At 40.9% G+C, this 23,422-nt stretch overlaps 1 protein-coding gene across 3 annotated transcripts in view; it reads right to left on the bottom strand.

The window, feature by feature from the left end:
• Window positions 1-8: 8 nt before the first annotated feature.
• Window positions 9-23,422, bottom strand: part of GLIS3 (GLIS family zinc finger 3) — a 433,026-nt gene continuing 409,612 nt past the window's right edge. For all 3 annotated transcript variants that reach the window (XM_019645914.1, XM_019645913.1, XM_019645915.1), the window contains 2 exons: window positions 2,141-2,323; window positions 9-1,304 (listed from right to left, as the gene is read on the bottom strand). In XM_019645914.1, the coding sequence (XP_019501459.1) occupies window positions 1,168-1,304; window positions 2,141-2,323 (320 nt within the window). In that variant the 3' untranslated portion in view covers window positions 9-1,167. The remainder of the gene's footprint in view (window positions 1,305-2,140; window positions 2,324-23,422) is intronic.

The raw sequence follows: 23,422 nt of genomic DNA, 5'->3' as shown, positions 1-23,422 counted from the left end.
ATCCTGAGGGAGGTGAGCAGAGGCTGTGCAAAATAACTGGACATAGGGCATCTCTAGTTTGGTTTTCCAAGAGAACCCAGGAACACAACTCAGTGTGTCCCTGTGCTCACATTTTCTAGCACGACTCTCGGCAGAGTGTTAGAGTGGAAGCAATGGGTGAACTAGTCAAGTGACCTTTTTGCTTTGAACAAGGTCTTTGAGGTGGAGTCGCCGAACAGTTAACCTTCTAGGGTTCCTGCTATAGCACTGGGAAGGGGGTGTACTCACCCCCTTGCTCTCAGGTAGCCTTGCTAAATGCAAAACTAACATTCCAGGAGTGCTCATAGGTGCTGCCGGGCAGGGCCAGGCAGAGCTACAGCTGTGGCAAAATGTATGTAGCTAGGGTGATTAAAATAATTGTTTCCATCCAAATAATAGACTTCTAAATATTTTTTTTTTCCTTTTAAAGTAGATGTAAATACCAAGTCTTTAAAATGAAAGAAGTAAGATAGATTTCTGGAATATAAAACAAGGTGTAGTGCCTTTCAAGGGACTGTGCTTGACAGAACCTTATTTTGCTTTTGGAGAAACACTGAAAAACAATTGGTTAGCACGGGGATATCTCAGAGGAAAGAAGGAGGTTCCAGCCAGTCACTGGAACACCAGGTCAGTGCCGGAAACCTGGGGATTCTCCGAGGGTGGAGCCCACACTGTGCAGTGGACCTGGATTTCTCTTGTGCCCGGCTTGGCATCGGCCAGCGGTGAGGACAAGCGCTGGGCGAGGCAGCTCCCTGGGCTTCTGGCAATTTGCGTTGTCCATCCCTATTTGGAGTTTTCAGCAAGGGTCATCCCCAAACTGCATTTTCACATGCACATCACTTCATTGGTGTCCTCTGAGGGTTGACAGCCAGGAAGTAACAGGTATCCAGTACAGTGAGTCTAAATTCCCTTTGAAAGACAGTCCTGGCCATCAGCAAACCCAGAGAGGAAAAGGAGCAACTGCAAACGCTGCTGCCAGGCCCAGCTCTGACCGTCCAGTCCTGCCCTCCAGAGACAAGTTTGGGACTTTGCAGGTTCCGCCGATTCAGCTGACATCCTTTTCATGCAGTCTTTGAGAGTAGGAACACAAAAGGTGGCAAGCGACAGAAAGGTCCTGGATGCCAGTGGTATTGGAGGCCGGGGGAGCTTTTAGCCTTCAGTATAGACAGAGGACAGCTGGCTAGGACAGCGGTCCACAGCGCTGATCTGCAAGAATGTGGTGTCTTCAGATCCACTGCGAAGAGACTCTCCAAAGAGGCTGGAGGAGCCCGAAGGCAAATCATACACTGGAAGAGAAAGAACAGACAGGTTAGCTCCTGCCTCGCCATACCCACGGGGCTGCAGTGAGCCAGCTGTGCTCCGCTAGGCCCTTAGCAAGTCTCTGTCCTCAGGTACGGAGTGGAAGAGGAGGCTGAGGTGCAGGCAAATTGCCAAAGTAAGTCTTAGCACAAAATATGTGCCGAGCATTCGTAAAAGTGAAGTGCTCCAGGGAAGGGGAAGGGTGGTCTCAAAAAGGAGGTGATATTAACATTGAGTCAGTCGTAAAGAAGGATGGGATTCTTACAGATGGAGAGGTTACAAAAAAAGAACATTCCAGGAGAGGAAAGTGAGCAAGGACAGAGAGGGAGGGGCATGTAGGGCCACGTATGATGACAAAGCTCGGGTGTAGAGCATGTAGGGAGACGTATGTGAGGGAGGTCTGGAGAGCTTGAGCAGGCCGAACTCAGAGAGCTTTGAATGTCATGCTGAGAAGACGACACTTCTAGGCAACAGGAAACTGAGGTATTTGAGCAGAAAAGTCGCTTATTTTATCCTTCATTTTTAGAAGGTGTTGGTTACGGTAGCATGGAAGGCAGAATGGTAAAAATCAGGAGTTGCCTTAGCGAGACTTGTTGGGAGGCTGTTTGTTTCTGTAGCCTGGGAGAGACGTGATGGCCCCTGGACTAGGGTCAGGGAAGTGGGGCAGGAAAGGAAGGTGAGAGGAGAGATATCTCAGGGGTAGGTTCAACAGGATTTGATGTGGTCAGGTGCTGGGTCAGGTGTAGTCCAGCCAGTCACGGGAAACCCAACTGGTCTCTCCTGTGAGTCTGCACAAGCTTCTAAGTCACAGATACCAACACACCTGTAATGCCCGAGTGAGTTGAGAAGGCTCTGTGGAAAACGTCAAAGCCAGCCTGGCCCATGGACGTGGGGACCAGGTAGTCCTCGAAGGAAGGCACCACACTGCAGGAACTGCTAGGCGGCATGGTTCTCTGAGAATCAGGGTAATGTGGGGGGCAAAATGTCTGCAGCTGCCCATAAAATCCTGAAACGCAAGCACAGCATTGAGCTATTGCAAGGCACAACTTCCAAAGATCATTCCAACCCAGCTAGACCCTCACTCAGCCTAGCTTCCCGTGACAAAATGCCTTTAACTCTTAAGCTCACCTGTAAAACCTCTAATTAACCATTTGGAATGCACCATTGGGCAGAAGCTCTTCCACCTCCAGGGGCTTTCAAAGTTTGTTGGCTGAGGACATTTTTATTTCTGCTCTAGTACATGAAGCTGAAGGTCTTCTTACTGTCCTTAGACTCTCCAAAGAGTCCTGGACGCTGATGGCCTGACCTTCAGAGGACACACCTACCCAGGCTCTCTCACCAGATTTTGAGTGCATCTTCTTCTTTAATTTCCTTTATCCTATATTCTGTTCCTGTTTTTCACATTTGGTAAAAATCTGAAGAATTTTGTTGTTTTTTTTAACAAGGCAACATTCATCTGTCCTTCTAACAGATTCATACACATTTATATCTTCCTCATTATTTTGAATAGGTACATAAGTATCCCATAGGTTGATCACTACAATTTACTCAACTATTATTGTTGATCTTTGCAATAAATGGGAAGACTGGAAGTGAACAAATAGTATAATGAAGAAACAGGTGGAAAAGTTCTTAGTATTTGAAAATAATCATCAACATTTTGCTAATCATGTTTTATTTCTTTCTTTCAATTTTTCTTTTCTCATTTAATTGAGTTTTCTTTGGGATCCTATGTGGTCCTTTTCTATAATCCTTCACACCTTCCTTTTTCTGTTTCCTCCTTGCCTCATGATAAATTTAAGCCAATGGGTTACTTCCTTGGAGTACAATATGCTTTTAAAAATATAATAATGAAATCTTCATTCAATACTTTATTGAAATGAGAACTGTGGCTTTGCTACAAACTCCATTTCTTCAACTATAAAATGTGAATGTCACTGTCTATGTCACTGGGCTATTGTGAAGATTAAGTGAACCATTGGATAAGAACATCCATATATAATTTTAAGTGCTTTATAAATGTCAGTTATTATTGATATCACGACTCTGTTTCTGGTGGGAAAAATGAGGTATTAGTAGAGGAAGTGCCCCAGGGTTCCTTCCACAAACATTCAACGATGGAGAACACAGAACCAATCTATGAACTTTGGGCCCTAGTGTTGTGTGCCTTCCTCCACTAGAACTGCCTCTTCTTAAGAGGCTTTATGTCTGGTTAAAGAAACTGGAGCTATCAACAGAGAGGGGAGGTGGTATTTGGGCTCTTTTTAACACTCTTTAAATACAAGCAGGGAGCATTGACATATCCAGCCTACAATGCTAACAACTCTTCTCATTTCTGATTGGTACCTCGAGTATAACTGCTTATATTACCCTTGGCTGGGAGGCCTGTTCTATGGTTACTAGGAACATCACCAAAGAATAGGTGCTGAACTGCTCATACAGACACAGGCTGGCCCTCTGGGAGCTTATGATCCAAGACAGAGGGATCAATGCAGATTTATGCACAGAGCACACTCATAGTAGAAAACAAAATAACATCCTTTATAAGCAGGCGGTTGTATAATTTATATAGAATCAAGAAAACATCCACATAAGGTTTGGGGGGGAACATTAAGTGCATGTTAGCAGTATAGACTAGGAAAATACCTAAGAAAACTCCATGCCAAGGCTGGAGAAGAAAGAATGAAAAATCGGGTCTTTGCTTTCTGATACTCAAAGGCTTCTATCAACTCTTAATAGACAGACAGGCAAAGGATCCAAACAGACCTCTCAAATACTCATATAACTGATCAACCAATATGATCAAACTGTCAATCCTCTAGCCATCAAAAACATAAAAATCAAGATAATGATAAAATACCATATCTTACCTATCACTTTAGTAAAGATTTCTAAAAATCATTCTCAATGCTGAAGTGACACTGGGGAAGAAGTCACTTCTGCATAGTGCTGCAGACGTGATAAAAGAGTATAAGCCCTTTGGAAAACAATTTGACAAACTATCTAGAATCCTAACAGTGTTCACACTCTTGGACATGGGCATTTTACTTATGAGAATGTATAATAAAAGCGTATTTCAAAGAACAGAAGAAATTCTGCAGTCATCACACAGTTGTCATAAGAGAAAAACTGAAGAATCAAAATGGTAACTACGAGAGAATGGTTAAGCAAACAGTGGTACACTTACATGATGAGAATATTAAGTAGCCATTAAAACAATATTTATAAGGAATTTTTAACAGTGTGGAAAGACTATTATAGGGTTCGGTTGAAGAAAAAACAAAAACCCGATACAAAACTGAATATGGAGATGAGGCTCATTTATGTGGAAGTTGATGTATAGGATAGGTTGCGAGGCAATATATCTATAGCTGTCTTTGGGTTTCTTTTTTTTTTTTTGGCTTTATGTTTTTCTGAATTTTAATAGTTGTGAAGAGCTAGCACTCTGGAGCCAGGCTTCCTGGGTTCAAATCCTAGTTCAACTACTTAGTAATTCTGTAGTCCTGGTGAATTACTTAGCCTCTCGGTGTTTTTTTGTTTTCTAATCTGTAAAATGGGGGTTGAAAGTAGTACCTATACCTGAGTAATTATGAAAATTAGATGAATTAATATTTACATATTATATAATAAAACCTAATGATATAATTAATCATATAATAATTATGCAATATGCATTTTAATAATGTGATTTATATAATATACATGTGTTTGCTAAATAAGGAAAATAAAAAAGTACAATTACTTCACAATAATGTAGTTCTCAAAAATAAAATAATGTTTATTAAGAGAAATAGAGTTTTCAAAAAAGCAGTAGGTCCTTCAGTGATAACCTGAGGTAAGGATGAAGCAAGCAGTGGGCACGTGGCTCACTTACAGTTCCCGGGTGGGATTCTCTGAAACATTCTTGGGGACCTACCTGAGCCATAGACCTTTTGCTCATGTTGGTTCCTAGATCCTGCACTAATTGATACGTGCCCTGATTTCTTCACTCACCCAGTGCAGGCTCAAAACAGCAGTAAGTTTGAGTGGTTTGAAGGACCTGGGATGTGTAGCATCATGGTTTGAGAGGTTCCTCAAACTGATCATAACTTTGGGTACCTGTGGGTAACTGGTGGTAAAGCACATGTAATCACAGCATACTCCTCAGGAAGAAAACATTCCCATGAAACATCATGGTGGGTTTATTAGAATGCCATGTCTCCTCACTGAGCAAAACAGACAATATTTGCTATTTATCCCTATGCCTGCTCTGCTCAAATTTGTCACCAATAAATTCCCCAATAGCATTCCTCAGTGTAGTATTACCTTTTCAAGAGGAGAAGACATTTTTCACTAAACTCCCACATCTTGCCAAATAGGGACATTAATCATTCAGGGGTGTCAGGTACAGTGATAGAGACTTTCACTGGCCTTTAGTGAAAAACAATTCATTCTCTCTTCTCTGTCTTCTCTTATGCTTCTAAGAGAGAGCCGAAATGTCATATGGCTTCAATCTACATCTGAGTGTTGCGATGTGTAAGAGTACAAAAGGTTTGTGATGCAGTGATATACACCCGGTGAAGAAAATATTAAACCCAATTTTCTGGGCTCCATTTCCCAGTTTCTCTTGTCCGTGTAGATCTGAGTGAGAGGGCAGAGTGGACTGTAATTCCTGCCTGTGGGTGACTTGGCTGACATGAGAAACAGTTGAAACCAGAATGGCCCCGCAAGCATGTTTTATCACTCTCACAGCCAACTAAGGGAAAGAAAATCTTCTTTATTAAATCCCTCCCTCCAAGAAGCCAATTACTAGAGATGCCAAATACACTGGTGTGGATGACTGTGGTCACTCAAATCAAAGAGCTTTAACATATCCTCTTCCCAGTGCTAGTTCCATAAACCTAGTGAAAATTTAAAAAATTCCATTAGGGTCTTGCCATACACACAAACCCAGAGAAAGCCTAAGTCATTTTTTGATGAATGGCTCCTGTATTCCAGCTGTTGGATTTCACATAGTAAATTTGGAAGGAATACTACCTCTCGAACCCAAAGCAAAATGATGGAAGATGTTAACACATTTTGTGAGCATAAAACCTAAGAGTGATGGCAAGGTCAGCCAATCTGTCAGTCAGTCAGTCCGTGGTAGTTATCAAGCGCTGCTCAGGGTGCTGATGGAAAGACTAAAGAAACCGGAGATAATACTTGTCCTTGAAGACTGATTATGCAGTTGGAGCAAGCACACATACATTTATAATAGCAGAGGAATGCACACGTAAATTTATGTTGGTCATAAATGTTAGTTGTCCCATTTAGTTATAAAATCATCCCTCCCCCATTTTAGAAGTTATTTTACCTCCATGGAGTAGGGGTGAGTGGGGGTGGAGAGGAATTTGCACATCAACTGATTATACCCAAGTTGCAGCTCCTGAAGGTTAAGGAGAATCATTCCTCCTCTTGTCAATGTTAGGAAGTTTTTTTTTCCTTCTTAAAACAAACCTGTTTTTCTAATTATAAAAAGTATTTGGAATTAATTATACCAACTAAAGAATGTAGAACAGTATAAACAAAGAAAGAAAAAAATTATCTTTATTTCCACAATTCAGATCTGGCCAGATATATACACACAAAACGGAAATGTTATGCATATTGTTTTGTACCCTGTTTGCTCCCCTAATAAATATCATCTACGAGCTTCACATTCTATTGAAACTCACTCTTAATATCCCGTCCTCTTTACTTTGTTACATGGGGTCACTGATGTCTCTGTGATGACAGGAATTCACGGTCACTCTTGCAGCTAATGATAAAGCAGCCTCATGAATCTGGGTGTGGATTTCCTACCCCAAGTGGAAGGGGAGAGGAGGAAGCTGGAGGAGAAGGAACTGTGTGACTGTGATAATAGAAAGGTGGTCTCCAGGGCAGCACCATCCAATAGACCTTTCTGGGTTGATGGAAATGATCTATAGCTCGCTGTCCAATACAGTAGCTGCATGTGGTTACTGAGCATTTGAATTGTGTCTAGTGTGACTGAGGAACTTTTACATTTTATTTAATTTTAATTAATTCAAATTTAAATAGCCACACATGGCTCCTGGCTACTGTACTAGATGGTACAGATCCAGGGCAATCTGCATTTCCAGGTTTAGCAGACTTTGTTTCAGGAATGCTTCTGATTAAATTCCTGAAGGAAAAACACATGACCCGCCAAGAGTTTAAATAAAAGCCAGACAATGATTCTTAGACTCTTTGCCTTCGAGACAGAAAGTATATTAGATTCTTTATTACATTTATCTTTTCCTTACAAAATTACTGTTCCAATCTTTACGGAAGGAACTAGAGTATGAGTATGTCTATAAGTAAATAATGGTCACCCAACTTGCAACCCTCAAGAAGGCTGATGAGCATTGTTTTAACCTAAAATTCCAGGGGATTTCGGCTCACCTAGAGAAACCACTTTCCCTTCTGGAAGTAGGGGAAGCAAAAGGAAACGTGTCACCCACTTTCTTTCCTGCAGGCTGTAGGCCTAGCTCACCATGCCCACCGCTATGATGAGTGGATGAGCTATGATGGTGGAGTAACGTTCAATTCAACAGAGAGGCTCTACCCAACTGTTTACCCACATGGATGGAGAGCAATATCATCAACCTCAAGGTGCTATGTCAGGAGCTGTGTACTTAGTGGGTTTGTTAATGTAGCAGATGGCTTTGCGAAACAAAATGCTTGTTCTCCTTTTTGGTGAGGCTGGGAACCACCACCAAACTCTGCATGAGTAAAAATAATGGATGGACAACATCAAAATTGAGGCTGATCCTTCTCTGCAGTAGGCTCTGTCTGGACTGTAATTTTAGACAACGTATGGACTGCAGATAGACCCTGTGTACAGACAGCCCGTGTGGACCACCTGAAAGGTCCCGCAGAACTACTTCTCCAACCAGACTATGGACTGATCTGGCGTGGCAGGATCCTTTGTGAGGGTCCTCGAAAACAATGTTGGGAGCACTTGCTTCCCAAGACGCCCCGATATCTTCAGATGGGAAAACCTTTTGACTCACATGTGACCAGAGTGCATCATTTCAGGGTTTCAGGCCAAGCACTGTTGTTTTCAGCTACTACCCAAATCTCAGGAGTCACCCGTTCCCTTGACCTTGAAGAAGAAACACTGACTAAGGTGTGTGCTTGCCTTTGCTGGTGTATTTTTGTAAAATGGGGGTGTTCACTGTATCTGCTTCATGAGGTAACTGCAAAGATTAAAGAGGATTAAAACAGATGATCCTTGTAAAGTGCTGAGTATGTGCCACGCACATAGTTAGCTCTCTATAAATGGCACTCCTCACTTCTCTTCCACCCTTCTAATAGCACAAGCATTTCAATTTTTATGTTTTCATTCACTCAACAATTCACTAAAAACTTACTCAAATGCTGGAGATGCAATGGTGAACAAATCACACTCCGTGCATTCTTGGAGTTTATGTTTTAGTGAAAAAGAAAGATAAACATATAAATAAGAAATCAAGTAACATAATTTCCTACTATCTATGACAATAAAAAGGATATTTTCTTTGAGGGATATATACAGATGCGACTTTTTCTCCAGAATACATTCATGGTAGGAAGAGAAAATTTCAACAAATAAGAAAGAAGTCTGGTGCTCTCAAAAATTTTTAAAGAGTATTCTTGGTTGTGGTTTGTTTTGTTTGGCCCTGCCTCGTGATGGCAGGTATAATAAGGAGGCCATCTCATGGCTCTGCTGAGGACCAGCCCGGGCCGAGTGGCTTTTCCACCAGTGGTTCAGATCAGTTCATGCTGGGTAGGAGAATCAGCAGATATCAGCGGCAGGGGCAGAACTGGCAGTGCCTCAGCTTTTTGGTGGTACAGTAGTTTGTTAGCCAAGTGTAAGGAAAGATGTATATTTATAAGCTTTATGGGCCTAATTACTTTTCAGCAGAGACTATAATTTTGTGGGTTACTTTAGGAGGTGTAGAGTTTTTGGCCTCAGCCATATGATTGTGGCATGTGCAGGGGCACAGATGAGCCTAAGTGATGACAGGATGGCTCGAACCAAGCGCTCCAGAGACAGGGACATGTAAAGAAGACACGTGAGGGCCGGCCGAGTGGCTCAGTTGGTTAAGAGCTCGCTCAAGAGTTTGAGCTCTGAGCAACAGCAGTTCGAGTCCAGCCCGAGCTGAGCAGCCGCTTAGCTGCCAACAGGTAGCAGGATGGCTCAGCTAAAAAAAAAAAAAAAAAAAAAAAAAAAAAAAGAAGACACGTGACCCTACTCCCCTTGGCTCCCTAACTTATTCTTCTCCAACACTCTCTGGTTGTTTGTGGAGTCCTGGGGGGCCTTGAGTCTCCCCCTTTTGAATACCTTCTATAAACTGAAACAAGCCAAGGAGACAGAAATGGAAAACAAGTAAATTTGTTGGTAAAGCTCCTAAAGGCCCTAAGAATATGGTCTTTGGGGTCACATCTTCTTAGCCTGATTTTATGCATTTAAACATCACTCAGAGAAAGGCCCAGGCAGTCGCACACTTCCTACTCACATGGTACCTTAGTATTAAAAAACTCTTAAGATTCCTTCTTAGGTAGCCATCTAACATTCCTGTCTTGTAATTAGATGACTGAAACAAATGCTCGCATTCTAGACAAAGCGATGGAAGCAGAGGAGCTTTTGAATCCCTTGCCATTATAACCAATACTTCATTTATAAGATACCATGCAAATAAAAGTGGAAAATTCATACAACCATTTTAATACCTCCAAACATCCAGATATTTGTAATTACTCATGGATCTAGCCTTTATCTTAAAACAAATGGGCAGCAGAACTAAAACAGCTATCGTATATATAATCTCATACTAAGTCCAGAGCTTTCTCATCTGCAGTCGCCTTGCTTTGGCATTTTCACAGAACATCTTGGTTAGTGTTATACCAATCTCTCAGAGGATTCCGTCAGAAGGGAGGAATGGAACTGATATTTATTTTGTTTGAGAAAGAATTGTCCTAAGTGTTTTATTATACATAGAAAATCTTCATCCTTACAATAACCTTTGAGTTAAGAATTATTGTCCCCAATTTACAGATAAAGAAACAGAGAAGTTAAAATAATTTACCCAAATCCTCACAGCTTTCAAGTTTCAGAACTAAGACCCAAACCCTGGTCTGTTTACTGACATAGACTATTAGGGTTTAAGCTCATGGACTAAGTCAAAATAAACAAAGTCTTGTCATTTTTGTTAAGATATCTCACTGTCAGATCACCGGTAAAGTTACCCAGACTGGATCAACGTTTTATAAAGCAAACATTTTCATTAGGGAGAAAAATCATTGAATTAATAAAATTGATGAAATCACCTAATCCCTTTTTAGAATTTTTAGAAAAATTCTAGAAACCCTCAAGAGTAGAAATGGACATTTCAGAAATTTCTTTTAGCCAATTTTCTGATTTCACTACAATTTTATTTCCATTCATTGCATGAAAAAGTTGGATCTGGGTTTGAATCCCAGGTGACCCATTAACCAACTGTGTATCAATAAATTATTTTCCTTCTTGAGCTTCATTTTCTTTTAAAATGATATTTATTTTATAGGGTGTGGAGAACATTATAGATGAAGATGTTTATAAAAGCATCTAGTGCATTCCTTGGCATGTGATTGGCCTTCAGTAAATAGCAGCAATTATTATTATTACCATGAAATGCTTGGACGTATTTACAGATTCTGTATAATGCACAAGCCATTCTTGCAATTCTTTTTTCATAACTCAGCACCCTTAGGTATAAAATGATACTGCTCTTTAAAAAGTGAAATCTCCACAATTTGGTTGTCATTTTTTTGCCTTGGATCCTCGTCTTGGCCATCAGCATCATCCGGGGCTTCATCTAGCTAGAACTCTGTAAGCTTCCTCCCTGGAAGTGGTGGAGAAACTGACTCTTCATTTTAATACGGAGTCTATAAATGGGGAAGCTGCAGGAACAGCTCACAGACTGTGTTAAGAAGACAGATTTTTCTTCAGGCTGAGAACTGAACCAGCTTGCAAAGCGCTCGAGCTATTTACAACTGACATTTAAGCAACTACTGTACAGAGAAAGAGGAAAATAATGGAAATAATAACCCTTCAAGTCCCATTTGGGCACATTCCTACGAAGGCACTCCATAACAATGGTTCAAAGGCTGACCATCGAAACAAGTGCTGGCCCCTTGCCCTCAGTCCGATGGGTTGCAGCATGAGGGCTTCCAGAAAAGTCCATTTGTTTCCAAGAAGTGAGGCTATTTTCATACACAGCTTCTGCTGCCGGCTCGCAGGCCACAGTGAGATGCACTCTGAACACTCTGGGTGCTCTCCTCCTCTTGTGCCCGTCACAGCATGTCACCTGGTCTGCAGCAAGCTGCTAACAGCATTTGTCACTGTGAGCCCCATCTCCACCCTCGGAGTTGTATGCTCATTTCTGGGATGGGATAGGGGAAGAGGGAGAGGGTCTGCTACCGATGTCTGCAAAGGTTCAAGTAAGGAGATAAGAGTAGGCAGAGTGTGTTGCTGAAAGGGATGGTGAGGAAATGGGAAAAAGCAGAGTGAGAAGAAAGGCATGTGTAAAACACTCTTGGTTAAAAGATGTAATTGATTGTTATTTAAATATCCTCAACCCACTGAAAACCCTAATGCGTGGTGGCCTATGGCTTCCAAATTCTCAAAATGATAAGCTGCCAAAGTAAACTAATTGCAATGTGTCTCAGTAATTGCCATGTGTGGGTATATACAGTTATAGTAAAATGGTTCAGAGAATCCTGACAGTGATAATGCACATTTGGAAATTACATAAAATAGAGCCTCTCAAAACCAGAAGACCAGAGGAGTCTGAGATAAATCTGAAAGCCAGCTTTGCCCCTTACTGGCTGTGTGGCCCTGAGGAAACCATGACCTCTCTGAGCCTCTGAGCCCCTATTTATAAAAGAGAGATAATAATACGCATGGGGCAGCATAGCCCTCAGAGTAAGAAGGGGAAGAAGCATAGGGAACAAATGGACGGGGATTTAGTGCCCAGCTGCCCACGCGTTGTCACTCACATGTTATCCCCTATCCAGTACTCCCCATAACTCAAAAATCCTAGATACATGGACGGTGGAGGGTTTGGACATTCTGTGTCTGATGGCTGTGAAGAGAGCACTTTGGCCACTAGTCTAGGTCGATAAAAATGAGCTGGGAATTTCTCTATGAGCGGGGGCCACTCTGTTGCTGGTATATATCCCCACTGGGTGGCTGCAAAACTGAAGTGAAATAATAAGTGTGAAAAATATTTTGTAAATAGTAAAACCTACTGAAAATTGTAGCCCCTACTATATTATTACAAGCCTGGTGTTACGTATCATCCTACCTTCTCTGAGAACAAAGGTAAATCTGCCCATGGTTGTGTCAAGCTCTGATCCATAAAGCTCAAAAGCAAAAAACAAAACAAAACAAAACAAAAAAGCTTGTAAGCAACCCTTACTTGGGCCTAAAGCAGAACAAGGGAAGCATGGCAAAGGATGAAGATTTAATTTTTAACTCTATCTGCCTTGTCCTTCCAAGCAAACTTTGCTGTGAAAGGTTTGATGGAGATGAGGATTCCAGACAGAAACTTAAACGGATGCTAAAAAGAAGTGCTGCTGTAGCTTCTCCTAAGATCCTACTTTTAGGAGAACCATAGCTTTTAGGATGCACTGCATTTTACAGGACTTCTCTAGGAGCTAAAGGAGAAGGAAGCTGGTAAGTATTTATTTCCTCCGCCATGGGAGACGATCATCTTCCTTTGGATCATCTCTGATTGGGGAGCCGTGATGAGGGCGCCTGAGTCCTACACTTAGGAGCTAGGCCAGTGGTTCTTACAGTAAATACAATAATTCTTATGGCTGATGCCACAGCATCAACTCTACCCCGGCTCTACGGCAGATCCAGTGAATCAGAACCTCGGGGTGAAGGGCCTGGAAACCTTCATGTTGAACAAGGTCTTCCTTATATGAAAGTTTGAGAGGCTCTAAGAACATCTTTAGATGATTTTCAATCATCTGAAAGTTTTCTAAATAAAATCCCAATAGAAGAAAACAGAAGTTTGATTTCATCTGAAATGGGGAGGGAGAGCTCTTCTGATGGACATCTCTTCCCTCTGAGCTGGTCCCCAACCCTTTCTGCTGACCCTGGGGCTCTTGGGGATAAACTTCTGATGACTAATGAAGTGACATTGAATTATACTCTCAGCAGATACGGATTAAGATGATTTCTCTCCCCAGTGCGGTGCCTTTTTCTAACAAGTAAGTTCTTGGTCAAGATGAAATCACGGGACCATCACTTGAGTGACTCAGTAGTTACTGGTCTTACTTTGGTCCCATATTGATCTTGTGACCTAGACTTCTGTTGTTGAAATGTAACCAAACTCCCATGTTATATCTGCTCCACTAAGTAGGTGACTTCTTGCTTCTCTGATTCCAAATCTGTGATTATACAATTTTCCAGCACTCTAATCTAAGGGTGGGCCCCAACTCATGCTTGATTATTTCTTCCAAACCTCTACCTCACAGCCAAGTCCGTTACACACTGGTAGGCCTTCCTAAAATCTACTGTGTAGAATGTCATGTTGAGGTAAAAGAGTACAAAAATCTATATAAGTAGATTTCAGATAGCAGAGTGGACATTGCATTTGTGACACCTAAAGAATGTCACTAGATCCCAGGATCCCTGTTACCTCCTTCCATCTGGCTGCCAGGAAGCCTGCCTTTTTATCTTGTTAGGCCTGTGGACACTGACTACTGATCTGGACAACCTAATTTATGACCTTCTGTCTCTGCTCTACCCCTCCAGCTAGACAGAATTCCTCACCCTGCCACCTGGGGGTCACATTTTAATGGGTATGTTTAGTCTACAGGGTCCTTCCTTTCCTGTTTAATCTCATTCCACTGCATACCAAACTCTTGATTTTTGAGTTTGTATTATGCATCTCAAAATGTGCTACAGAGAATAAATAGATCACATGGTTACCTACCTACACAAGGACCCAGAGGAATATTCTCTTACTGTTGAGTTCAAAGGCTTTGTTTGTCAAGAATCACCCCTTAGATATAAGCTCGGGACAGGCAGGGGCCTTTGTTTGTTTTCTCTACTGATGTAGCATTAGCATCACAAACAGGACCTGGCACATAACAGGAACTCAGTATTTGAATGAATGAGCAAAATAACACCCACAGCTAGAGCCTTTGGTGAAAATACTGGGGGTGAGAGCCACAACTGAGCTCAAAGATTCTGATCTATGAACCTTATACACAATACCCCATCAGAGTTTCAGAAAAATAAATGGACTTTCTTTTCTATCACTGAATTTTTTTTTAATGGAGGACGAAACAAAGATGATGAAAATATGATTGGGCCTGACCAGGTGATCTGGAGAGCTTTGTTGTTCCAAGCTACCCTTTTCTGCTGGATGCCAGAGAGGCCATGAACCTGAAGAGGAAAAAGAGTGGACAGGAGAGCTAAGCAACTCAACTCATCCAAAGAACACCTTGTGCTCTTTTAGGAAATCATTCCAAAGTCAGGGAACTCAATCAACTACTCTGAGTTTCATCTCCAAATGGGCAGAAATATATTTCCTACTCTCTTCACAAAATTATAATGATGATTCAGGTATTCATCCAACAAATATTTTATTGGAAAGTTTTCTTTATAGTTATCAAGAACTGATAAAAAATGTTGCACCTAAGAGTAGATTATAAAACATATATGGTAATATAAATGTAGGTACTGACCTATGTGGTATTGATAAAAATGCTGCATCAGCCCAGATCCACGATACAAAAGACCTTGGATAAATACTAGGCTAATACCCTGAATCATTTTGCCATAATGATGAGGAAATTTAAGAACTCGAAGTAAATGTTTTACTTTGGGATGTGTGACATGAGATTGGGTTTGGAGGGAGGGTGGGGTTGGTTGTTACACTTAAATAATCTAGAAAAATGCCTGAATGTTTTTACTTTAATGGACTTGCATCTTGTAAGTTCTAGTTCTCAAAGACCTTGCAAAAGAATGAAACGAAAAGTATAGTCAGAACAATCTGGTTAGAGAGGGAAAAACTCCTGTAATCAGAAAGAACACTCACAATTGTAAGTAAACCAACCAGAAATTCTAAGAGAACTGGGATTGTTTAGCAACCTAATCTGAACCCAGATGATGTGAAGGGGCACAGATCAAGCTAAGTCTAGCGTTTTACTGTTGTTGGTCGGTTTTGTTATCACAGTGGTCTTGTTACCAGTAACCCAGATGTTCCTGATATGTGGGTTTTTTTCCTCCTCTATTTTAAGGAAACTCCACCCACAGCTATTCAGAGTTTTTCTACTAAGCCATCAATTGCTTATCATATTTATAAGGAAAATTCCAACCCAAAATACAAGAATCACAAGAGACAGATTGCTGTTAATATGATCACCCCTGAAGAGTCCAACTGAGCAGTTCCTAAAATAATGTTATAAGAAAATATTTAACTTGATTTTAAGAGCTGCATTTATTAGAAGCTACACTTCATGAGTTTCAGATATAAGACAGAACATCTGGAAACAATGTCATTACTTCCCCAGAAGAAAGAAAAAGCACTAAATCTGTAATAACGCTCATTAAACACTTTTCTATACATGATTTTAAGTGAACTGACAGAAGTCACAATAGTCAATGAAACAGAAATTTTCTTGATATTTTCCTTTTCTTCAATACGTTTTTGACTTCCAGTTAAGAAAACAGTATGTCATATCACACATGACACAACTTGACTGTCAGGGTGAAAGAGCAGGCAAACTAACATAATAAATAATATAAATACCCTAGTAGTGTTCCTGCTACTTAATCTCTGGTATAAGTAAATACCTGTACTGCTCAATAAAAAAATGAAAAGATGCTCAATCACATTACTAACCAAAGGAAAAAATCAAAACAACTTTGCTGTACAAATTGGCAGGAATTAAAATGATTGACAGTATCTAGTGGGGAAATGGGAACTCTCCTTCATGGCTGGTGAGAGTCTAAACTGGTATGGCCTTTGCAAAGGAATACATGGCAGTACCTCTCTAACTTTAAAATGTGCATACCTCGTGATCTAGCAATATCGCTCAGAAATCTTTTCTAGAGAAAGTATGCAAAGACATTATACGCGTTTGTGTAAAAACACATATATACATATACACATAAGGAGATTTAACATAGCATTGTTAGTAAAAACAAAAAAAATAAAAATATAAAAGTCTACCAATGTGAGAATGATTAAAAAGATGATGACATGGTCCTGTAAGTATTATACAATTCTTTTTCTCCTTGCTGGGTAAAAACTGACTGATAGCTGGGGGTTTCACATTGTAGAGGAGGCAGCTGCTCCATGCACAAAGTAGGACCTCAAAAACGAATGGATGATGAATAGATGGATACAATATATTTTAGTTTAAACTTTCAAAGAAGGCAGTAGGCTCAGAGCAGACCTATCATTCTGTACCCTCTGTGAGAAAAGGACAACACCCATACCCTAAGCACAGCGCTTGGCATAGAGCTGCTCAATAATATTTGACGAATATGACTTTGAGGAATGTTCGTCTGATGAGTGGATGAACGATGAGTTAATCATCTATAAGCGATGAACCACAACTTGGTCCAGCTCTTTAGTCTTAAAGTCTCTGCTAATATGACTGGGCTATTATATAATTTTTTTAAAAAGGAGTTGATCTATATACATTGACCTATAAAACAAAAGCATATAATATCTTAAGTTAAAAAAGTAAGTCATAAAATGCAGAATGTGGGGTCATTTTTATAAGGGGGCATGTAGGTATGTACATACGTACATACAAGCATATGTTATACACACACACACACATTTAATTTCACCAATCTTAATAGCCATTGCCTTTGGATAGTGGAATTGAAGTAAACATAAGGCTGGGAGGCAACTTAAACTCTTTATGTTTAAATGCCCTAAGTACTTTTAAAAAAATGCAAAGGTAAAAATTTAGTCAAAAAAATTTAAAAACTGTACCTAAAGACTGTGCTAAAACCCCAGTAACCCTGGTTTGTTATTTTAGTAATCAGACTTCCAAACAGTTTCCCCCAGCTGCGTATGCTTGAACAAACATGGCACATGAGAGGATGATCACACCCTCACACACACACACATACACACACACACACACACACACACACACACACACACACACACACACACCCCCCGGGGAGGTAACCCCATCAGGGTAATTAGACAGTGGACACTCCCTTCCCTAAAGCAACAGTGGCTGCATAGATTCTATTGTCAGGTTGTCCTGGGTAGAGTTTCCATCGCTAACATTTCAGGATGACCATATCCTGGGCAAGTTAACGTTTTAGTGATTCAGGATCCTGATCTGTAAAAGGGGAGTAAGTAATGCCTTCTTTATAGTGTTGTTACGAGCTGTACTGAGAAATTCCATGGTAAGCATTCACCACGCTGCCTGACACAGAAAAGACAAACATTTTCAGCAATCTGTGTGCCAAGACACAAGATCAAGTGGCTGCTGGGAAATCATGAATCATAGTACTTGTATTGCTAGCAGAATTTCAGCCCTGTAATGTTTCCACACTTAACCTTCAACCAAAAATAATTCCCAAGAAACTAGAAACGTCCACAGTAGTGTAACTATAGGTATGAAGGAGCATGAGTGTGGGCTTTGGGGTCAGAATGTGTTTATAAAATCAACTCTGATTCTCACTAGGTATGTGACTTGGGGCAAGGTATATAATCTCTCAGTCTCACCTGGGAGGCTAGGGTTTATTAATATTTTTATTGTTATTGTGAGGATTAAACAGCATAAGTGGACGTAACCAGAGTACAGTATCTGGTACACAGTAGAAAAATAATAACAACAGTAACAATAGCTCTAGTGAACTGAACATCTACCGTGAGCTAGGCGTTTTTCCTCATTCTTATACCAACTCTGAAAAAGAAGTACCACCAGCCACTAAGAGATTCAGGAAACTCTGATTCGGGCCATTGCATGACTTGCTCATAGGATTCCAGGCATATCTGCCTGGCTCCAAAGTCTTTGGTTTTTCTTCTTTCACAGCTCACTGCTTCTTTTCCTATATCACCTTGGGGAAGTCACAGTCTCCTCTTCTGAGATAATATGACCATTTTAGGATTGTGAGCTAGTGGCTCTGACTGCTTTGAAAACTTAGAAGTGTTTTTGAAATCAAGGGAATGCCTCAAAATACCTCTGCTACAGAGCTGCCACTGCTCAAAATTTCACTCCTAGACATTCCGTATCAGGTGTGTCCGGGTATCTTCTTTTAAAATGCCAATACTCGTGAGAAGGGGTACTATATTATACTTACCTTAATGTGTATGTTTATCATTAGATCAACCTATTTTCTCTAGAGAGAAATCTTAGGTAGTTGGTAAGAACTGGATATTTAAAGAGAAGGACAGGGAAGTAGAAGGAAGTGCCCAGAAAAAAAGAGGGCCCTGAAAATTTGACTATAAGTCACAATTTTGCCTAGGGCTGGCTCCACCAATCTAGGAAGCCATGAGCAAAAAAAAATCACTCTTTTCTTCCTTCCCTCCTTTTTAGTCATTCATATTTATTTAATAAACATTTATTAAGCACTTGCCGTGTGCAAAACGTTATGGGGGGATCCAACTCTGAGTAGTTGGTTTAGTCATCTTAACCTCCTTATTGATAAATGGGTTGTGTGTGTGTGTGTGTGTGTGTGTGTGTGTGTGTGTGTGTGTAGATGCTTAACCACATATATAGATTATTTGTAGTTTAGTCCTTTCCATAATCAATTATTCCAACAGCTTTTCTGATTAACATGACCACCTTACACTCATCCCCCAAAACCCAGCATGCTGAAATGCTGACTGCAACCTGCACACACACTTAAATTTTTGTTTTACAGAGTAGCACACTGTCAGAATTTATCAAGTACTAGTTATGTAAAACTGCACTTGGGGTAATTTTGTAGTAATTATATAAAAGTAATTAAGAATTTTTAAAATCTAATCATCAATCCTTATACATAAGCACTAATAACATCATGGTTGATACCAAAATTTATCCCTGATTATGAATGCTGATGACATCAGAATAACACGAAAGGTGCTCATTGTCTCATTCCTCTTGTGAGAATGTCACAACTTTCTCAGTGAAGACTATTACACTGTTGATTTACAATCAATCTCGTTCATCTTTCTGAGATTTCAAGGGGAAGTTGTGAAACATGCTTAAGTTCTAAGCCATACAATTTCTAGACTTACTACTTTTTTGTTTCACAACCTCACATATGTAGATGTGACTAAACTTCCTGGGGCGGAGTATGTTTATTGTCTCTACAATTTTGCTTTAAAAAATGACCTTTCAACATTTAACACTATAAACTCCCAGAAATGAGGTCAGTTGTGGCTATGACCCATAGGGCTTCTTCTGGAAAGTACCATTGCACAATCACTGTAAGTAAACAGCCAACGACAGAGGAAGAAGTTAAACTTATACCTGCCACCCCATTCCATTTCAGCGTCAATGCTCTGAGATTTCTTCAGCTTGGAAGATGGCTTGGCTGTTTGGTAGGACAAACCATTTACAACATGTTTTATTCTTAGAGGCCTGTTGGTGGTTGGAAATCTTTTGTTTCCAGATGCAGTCAATTTGAGCTGGGTTGACAATCTCACCGCTCCATACTGAGGTGGGAAAATGCCATCATCGTCTGGGAGCTGACTGGCCTGCTTCTTGGGGGCCTGCAGGCAGGGCACGCTTTAAATCATGAGAAAGGCAGCTTAGGAACCACAGGAGCGAGAGAAGGCTCTCACCACCCACTGCTGCCGCCTTGGTATCAAATGGCCCAGGCTGGATAGGCAGCTTCATGGTATTTTCCTAATGAAATCTAATGACTGGGCCCTGGATGATGGAAAGCTTTGTGTTGGGAGTTGGCAAGTCTAGAGGGGTGAAAATAAGAGCAAGCAGTAGAAAGCATAAAAACCTAAGAGAATGGGGTACAGGGACATTAAATGAGTCCAAACCCACAAAAAGAGGCCTCTAAGTTCTACCACTGATTGTTAAGAGGCAATCAAATCTGCGATAGTTCCATTTTACAGCTTAGAAAACCATCCCGGAGAACATGTGGCAGACCCTGAAGTGTGCCTATCCAATAAACATTATTAACAGAACCTCAATTTTTGTTAAGTACGGCAATGCACTAAATAGCCGTCCTCCCAGACTCCCTTGAGTATGAATGAAGGCAGCCATGTGACGAAGCTCGTGGGACACTTGTCCTTCACTCTTCTCCGTCCCCTCTCCCTGAAACTGGGACACAGTACGTACAATGTCAGCCTCCATATTGTAAACAGGAAGATGGCAGCCACCATTTAAGATAGCAAAGCAGAAAGCTGGGAGGAGGCTGGCACACTGGTGGCTCTGTGGGGCTGCTTCCCTGCCCCACACTGTTTACTGTTAGATGTCTTGTTATGTGAGATGAGTAAACACACACGCTGGGCATGCTGCTATCACATGATAAACAAATCCTGGAAAGTCTTGTGCTCTGTACAGATGTGCATTACAAATAATAGGCTCTTGGAAAACTAGGATTGGGGTAGACCACTCAAAATCTATGAACCCTTCTAACCACAGCAGTGACAAAATAATCAAGAGGGAATTTGGGCAGCCAGTTCTGTGTGGCTAGAGGCTTCTCTGTGGTTATTAAAAATTCACAAAAATGTTGACTGGAAACGTGGGCTTGCAGGAACAGAGACAACAAATGACGGAACCAGCACATAGGAAGGACTGTGATCTGCCATTAGCTGAGCGCCATGCAAGCCCAGGTGTACACTCTCTGGAGAGAGAGCCCCTGGGGTCATGCTCATTTCAAATTTTATTAAAAGACAGCTGAGGGGTCTCCTGCACGTACAACAGCTAGGTTGAGGGCTTTTTCATTTACTTCTCTCGCTATTCTAACTTGTCTTACTTAGGAAAGATTGTGACTGAATAAACACAGTTCCACATGATCCTTATATCATTTCCCTATTTACCAGTTGCATCTTGAGTGAGCTGGACTGTTTAAGTCACTGTTGTTTGGGTGTTCTATACACAGTCCAATATAATCCCAACAGTTAGGATGTAATGTTCCTACCTCTCCCATTCTATTCGCTACACAACGCCCTTGCTGACTTTCCTAAAATACCGGGCTAGTTTCTTCACTCAGTAGCATTACACTTTGCATGGCCCCAAATCTCTTTATGAGCAGACTTTGCTGGTTCCTCAGCCTCCCCTCCCTCTGCTCCACAGCTTAACCTGTGCATCCCAGCTATATACAAACTGCCTTTGGCTCTTCTCTCCAGGCATGCGCAAGGCTGTCATTTGTGTTCCTGTCTGTGTACTTTGCTCCCCGCTGCCTGGAATGCCTCTTCCCATGTGGCCTACCCAATAAACTATTAATCTTCAAAACCCTATTCAAGAGTCACCTCTAGGAACCCTTCTCTGACACCTTCCTCTGAATAAACTGGGTGCCTCTGATACCTTCTGTTATTGCACGTATCACAGTGCACTGATTAAATGACATTCATGTTTGCCTGGCATGTAGTGAGTGACCAATAAACATTTGCTGAATTGAACTTGGCCTCTCCCTGATGAGGCCAAAAGCAGGAAGGTTGTGAAAATGCTGTTCTAGGAATTCCCATGGCATTCTCACAGCCTGGAGTGAATAGGGCATTTAAAAAGAAATTATCTATTAGTACCATAACAAAATGTACAAATATCAACTCTCAGGCAACTAATCCAGGCAAAATGCTGAAGCTTGCCTGGGCAAGAGAATGGTCCTAAAGAGAAAGAAAAGGCCGAAGAACAAGCTTACATGATTAGAAAGAGTTGTCCTAATGTTTACCCATAAAATAAAAGACTAAACTGTACCAATAAGTTGCCTTGGAGATACCACCCAGAGACCTGTTCAATTCTATCAACAATCAAACGTTAAAAGAAATGACACCTATCCACCTTACTAATAAAAGCAATATGAATAGATAAAGTGAATACAGAATCAACAAAACTGTGCTCTGGTCCTGAGTCATACACTAGGTGAGGGAACTTGAAAAAGCAGTGCTATTAATCTTTTCAAATGATGCCTTTTACAAAACACCTCTCAATACAAATATATGTTGAGCACACAACCTCTAAGCTCTGTATCAATTAGTCTGGCATGAAGAAAAGTCAATGGCCTTCATTTTCTTCTTCATCTGTGAGTTCTTCTTCAAAGACCCTGTGAGTTCAAACCTTTCATGGCTCTATGTAATGCAACAGCATTTACATACAAGTACATTTCTCTATGGAAATATATAAACATGTATGTATTTTGTATCTTTGCTTAGAAACACACAGATTAAGAATGTGGCTTAGAAATGTGAACCTCATTTTAAAGGTGCCTGTGGTTTTCCTGAAGCAGCAATGCCGAGACGCCTTCTATTCTTCTAGGTCTCCATTCCCAACTCTAAAAATACAGTGATAACATTGTTCTCTGACCTCTACCTACTGCAGAGAGCACAGAGGATAGGAGTGATGATGCTCATTAAAGCCATGAACTTCACGAAAGAGAGAACAAATACTCACTGTAGCTATCATGTTTACAACCCTGACAATGCTTGGAGCTTCAAAAAATCTAGTTGTATAAGGGGATGAAGTTCCCTGTTACCAAGATGCTGTAGGATGCCATCCAGAAAACTAGTTCAACCAAAGCTGAAAGGTATGGCCAAGGTCTCTGCTCCTCTCCTTCCAAGCACTGTCGCACCCACTTGAAAAATGGTAGATCAATTGGGTCTTTATCCAAATGTTTTTGCCAAGGAAGTTCCAGAAAAACACTTCCAGAAAAATGCTTGGAGGAGGAAGTAAGGCTGTATCTAGATCCCTACCCTGTAATTCCTAGCAGTGGCCCAGTAGCTAATGCATGGACACTCCCTCTGCAAGCTCCTCACAGCAGCCACTCACCCATCTTCTGGGAGAAAAGTCATATTTCCCAATCTGCGTAACTATGTCCTAATCTTGTCCAGAAAGGCTTGTCATATGTGTTTATTTTTAGGGCTTCTGTGAGCAATTTCTCATTGGCCATGGGAATTTTTAA

This window comes from Hipposideros armiger, unplaced genomic scaffold (assembly GCF_001890085.2).
Source record: "Hipposideros armiger isolate ML-2016 unplaced genomic scaffold, ASM189008v1 scaffold_95, whole genome shotgun sequence".
Taxonomy (NCBI): domain Eukaryota; kingdom Metazoa; phylum Chordata; class Mammalia; order Chiroptera; family Hipposideridae; genus Hipposideros; species Hipposideros armiger.
This window is presented reverse-complemented; position numbering and strand designations above follow the sequence as displayed.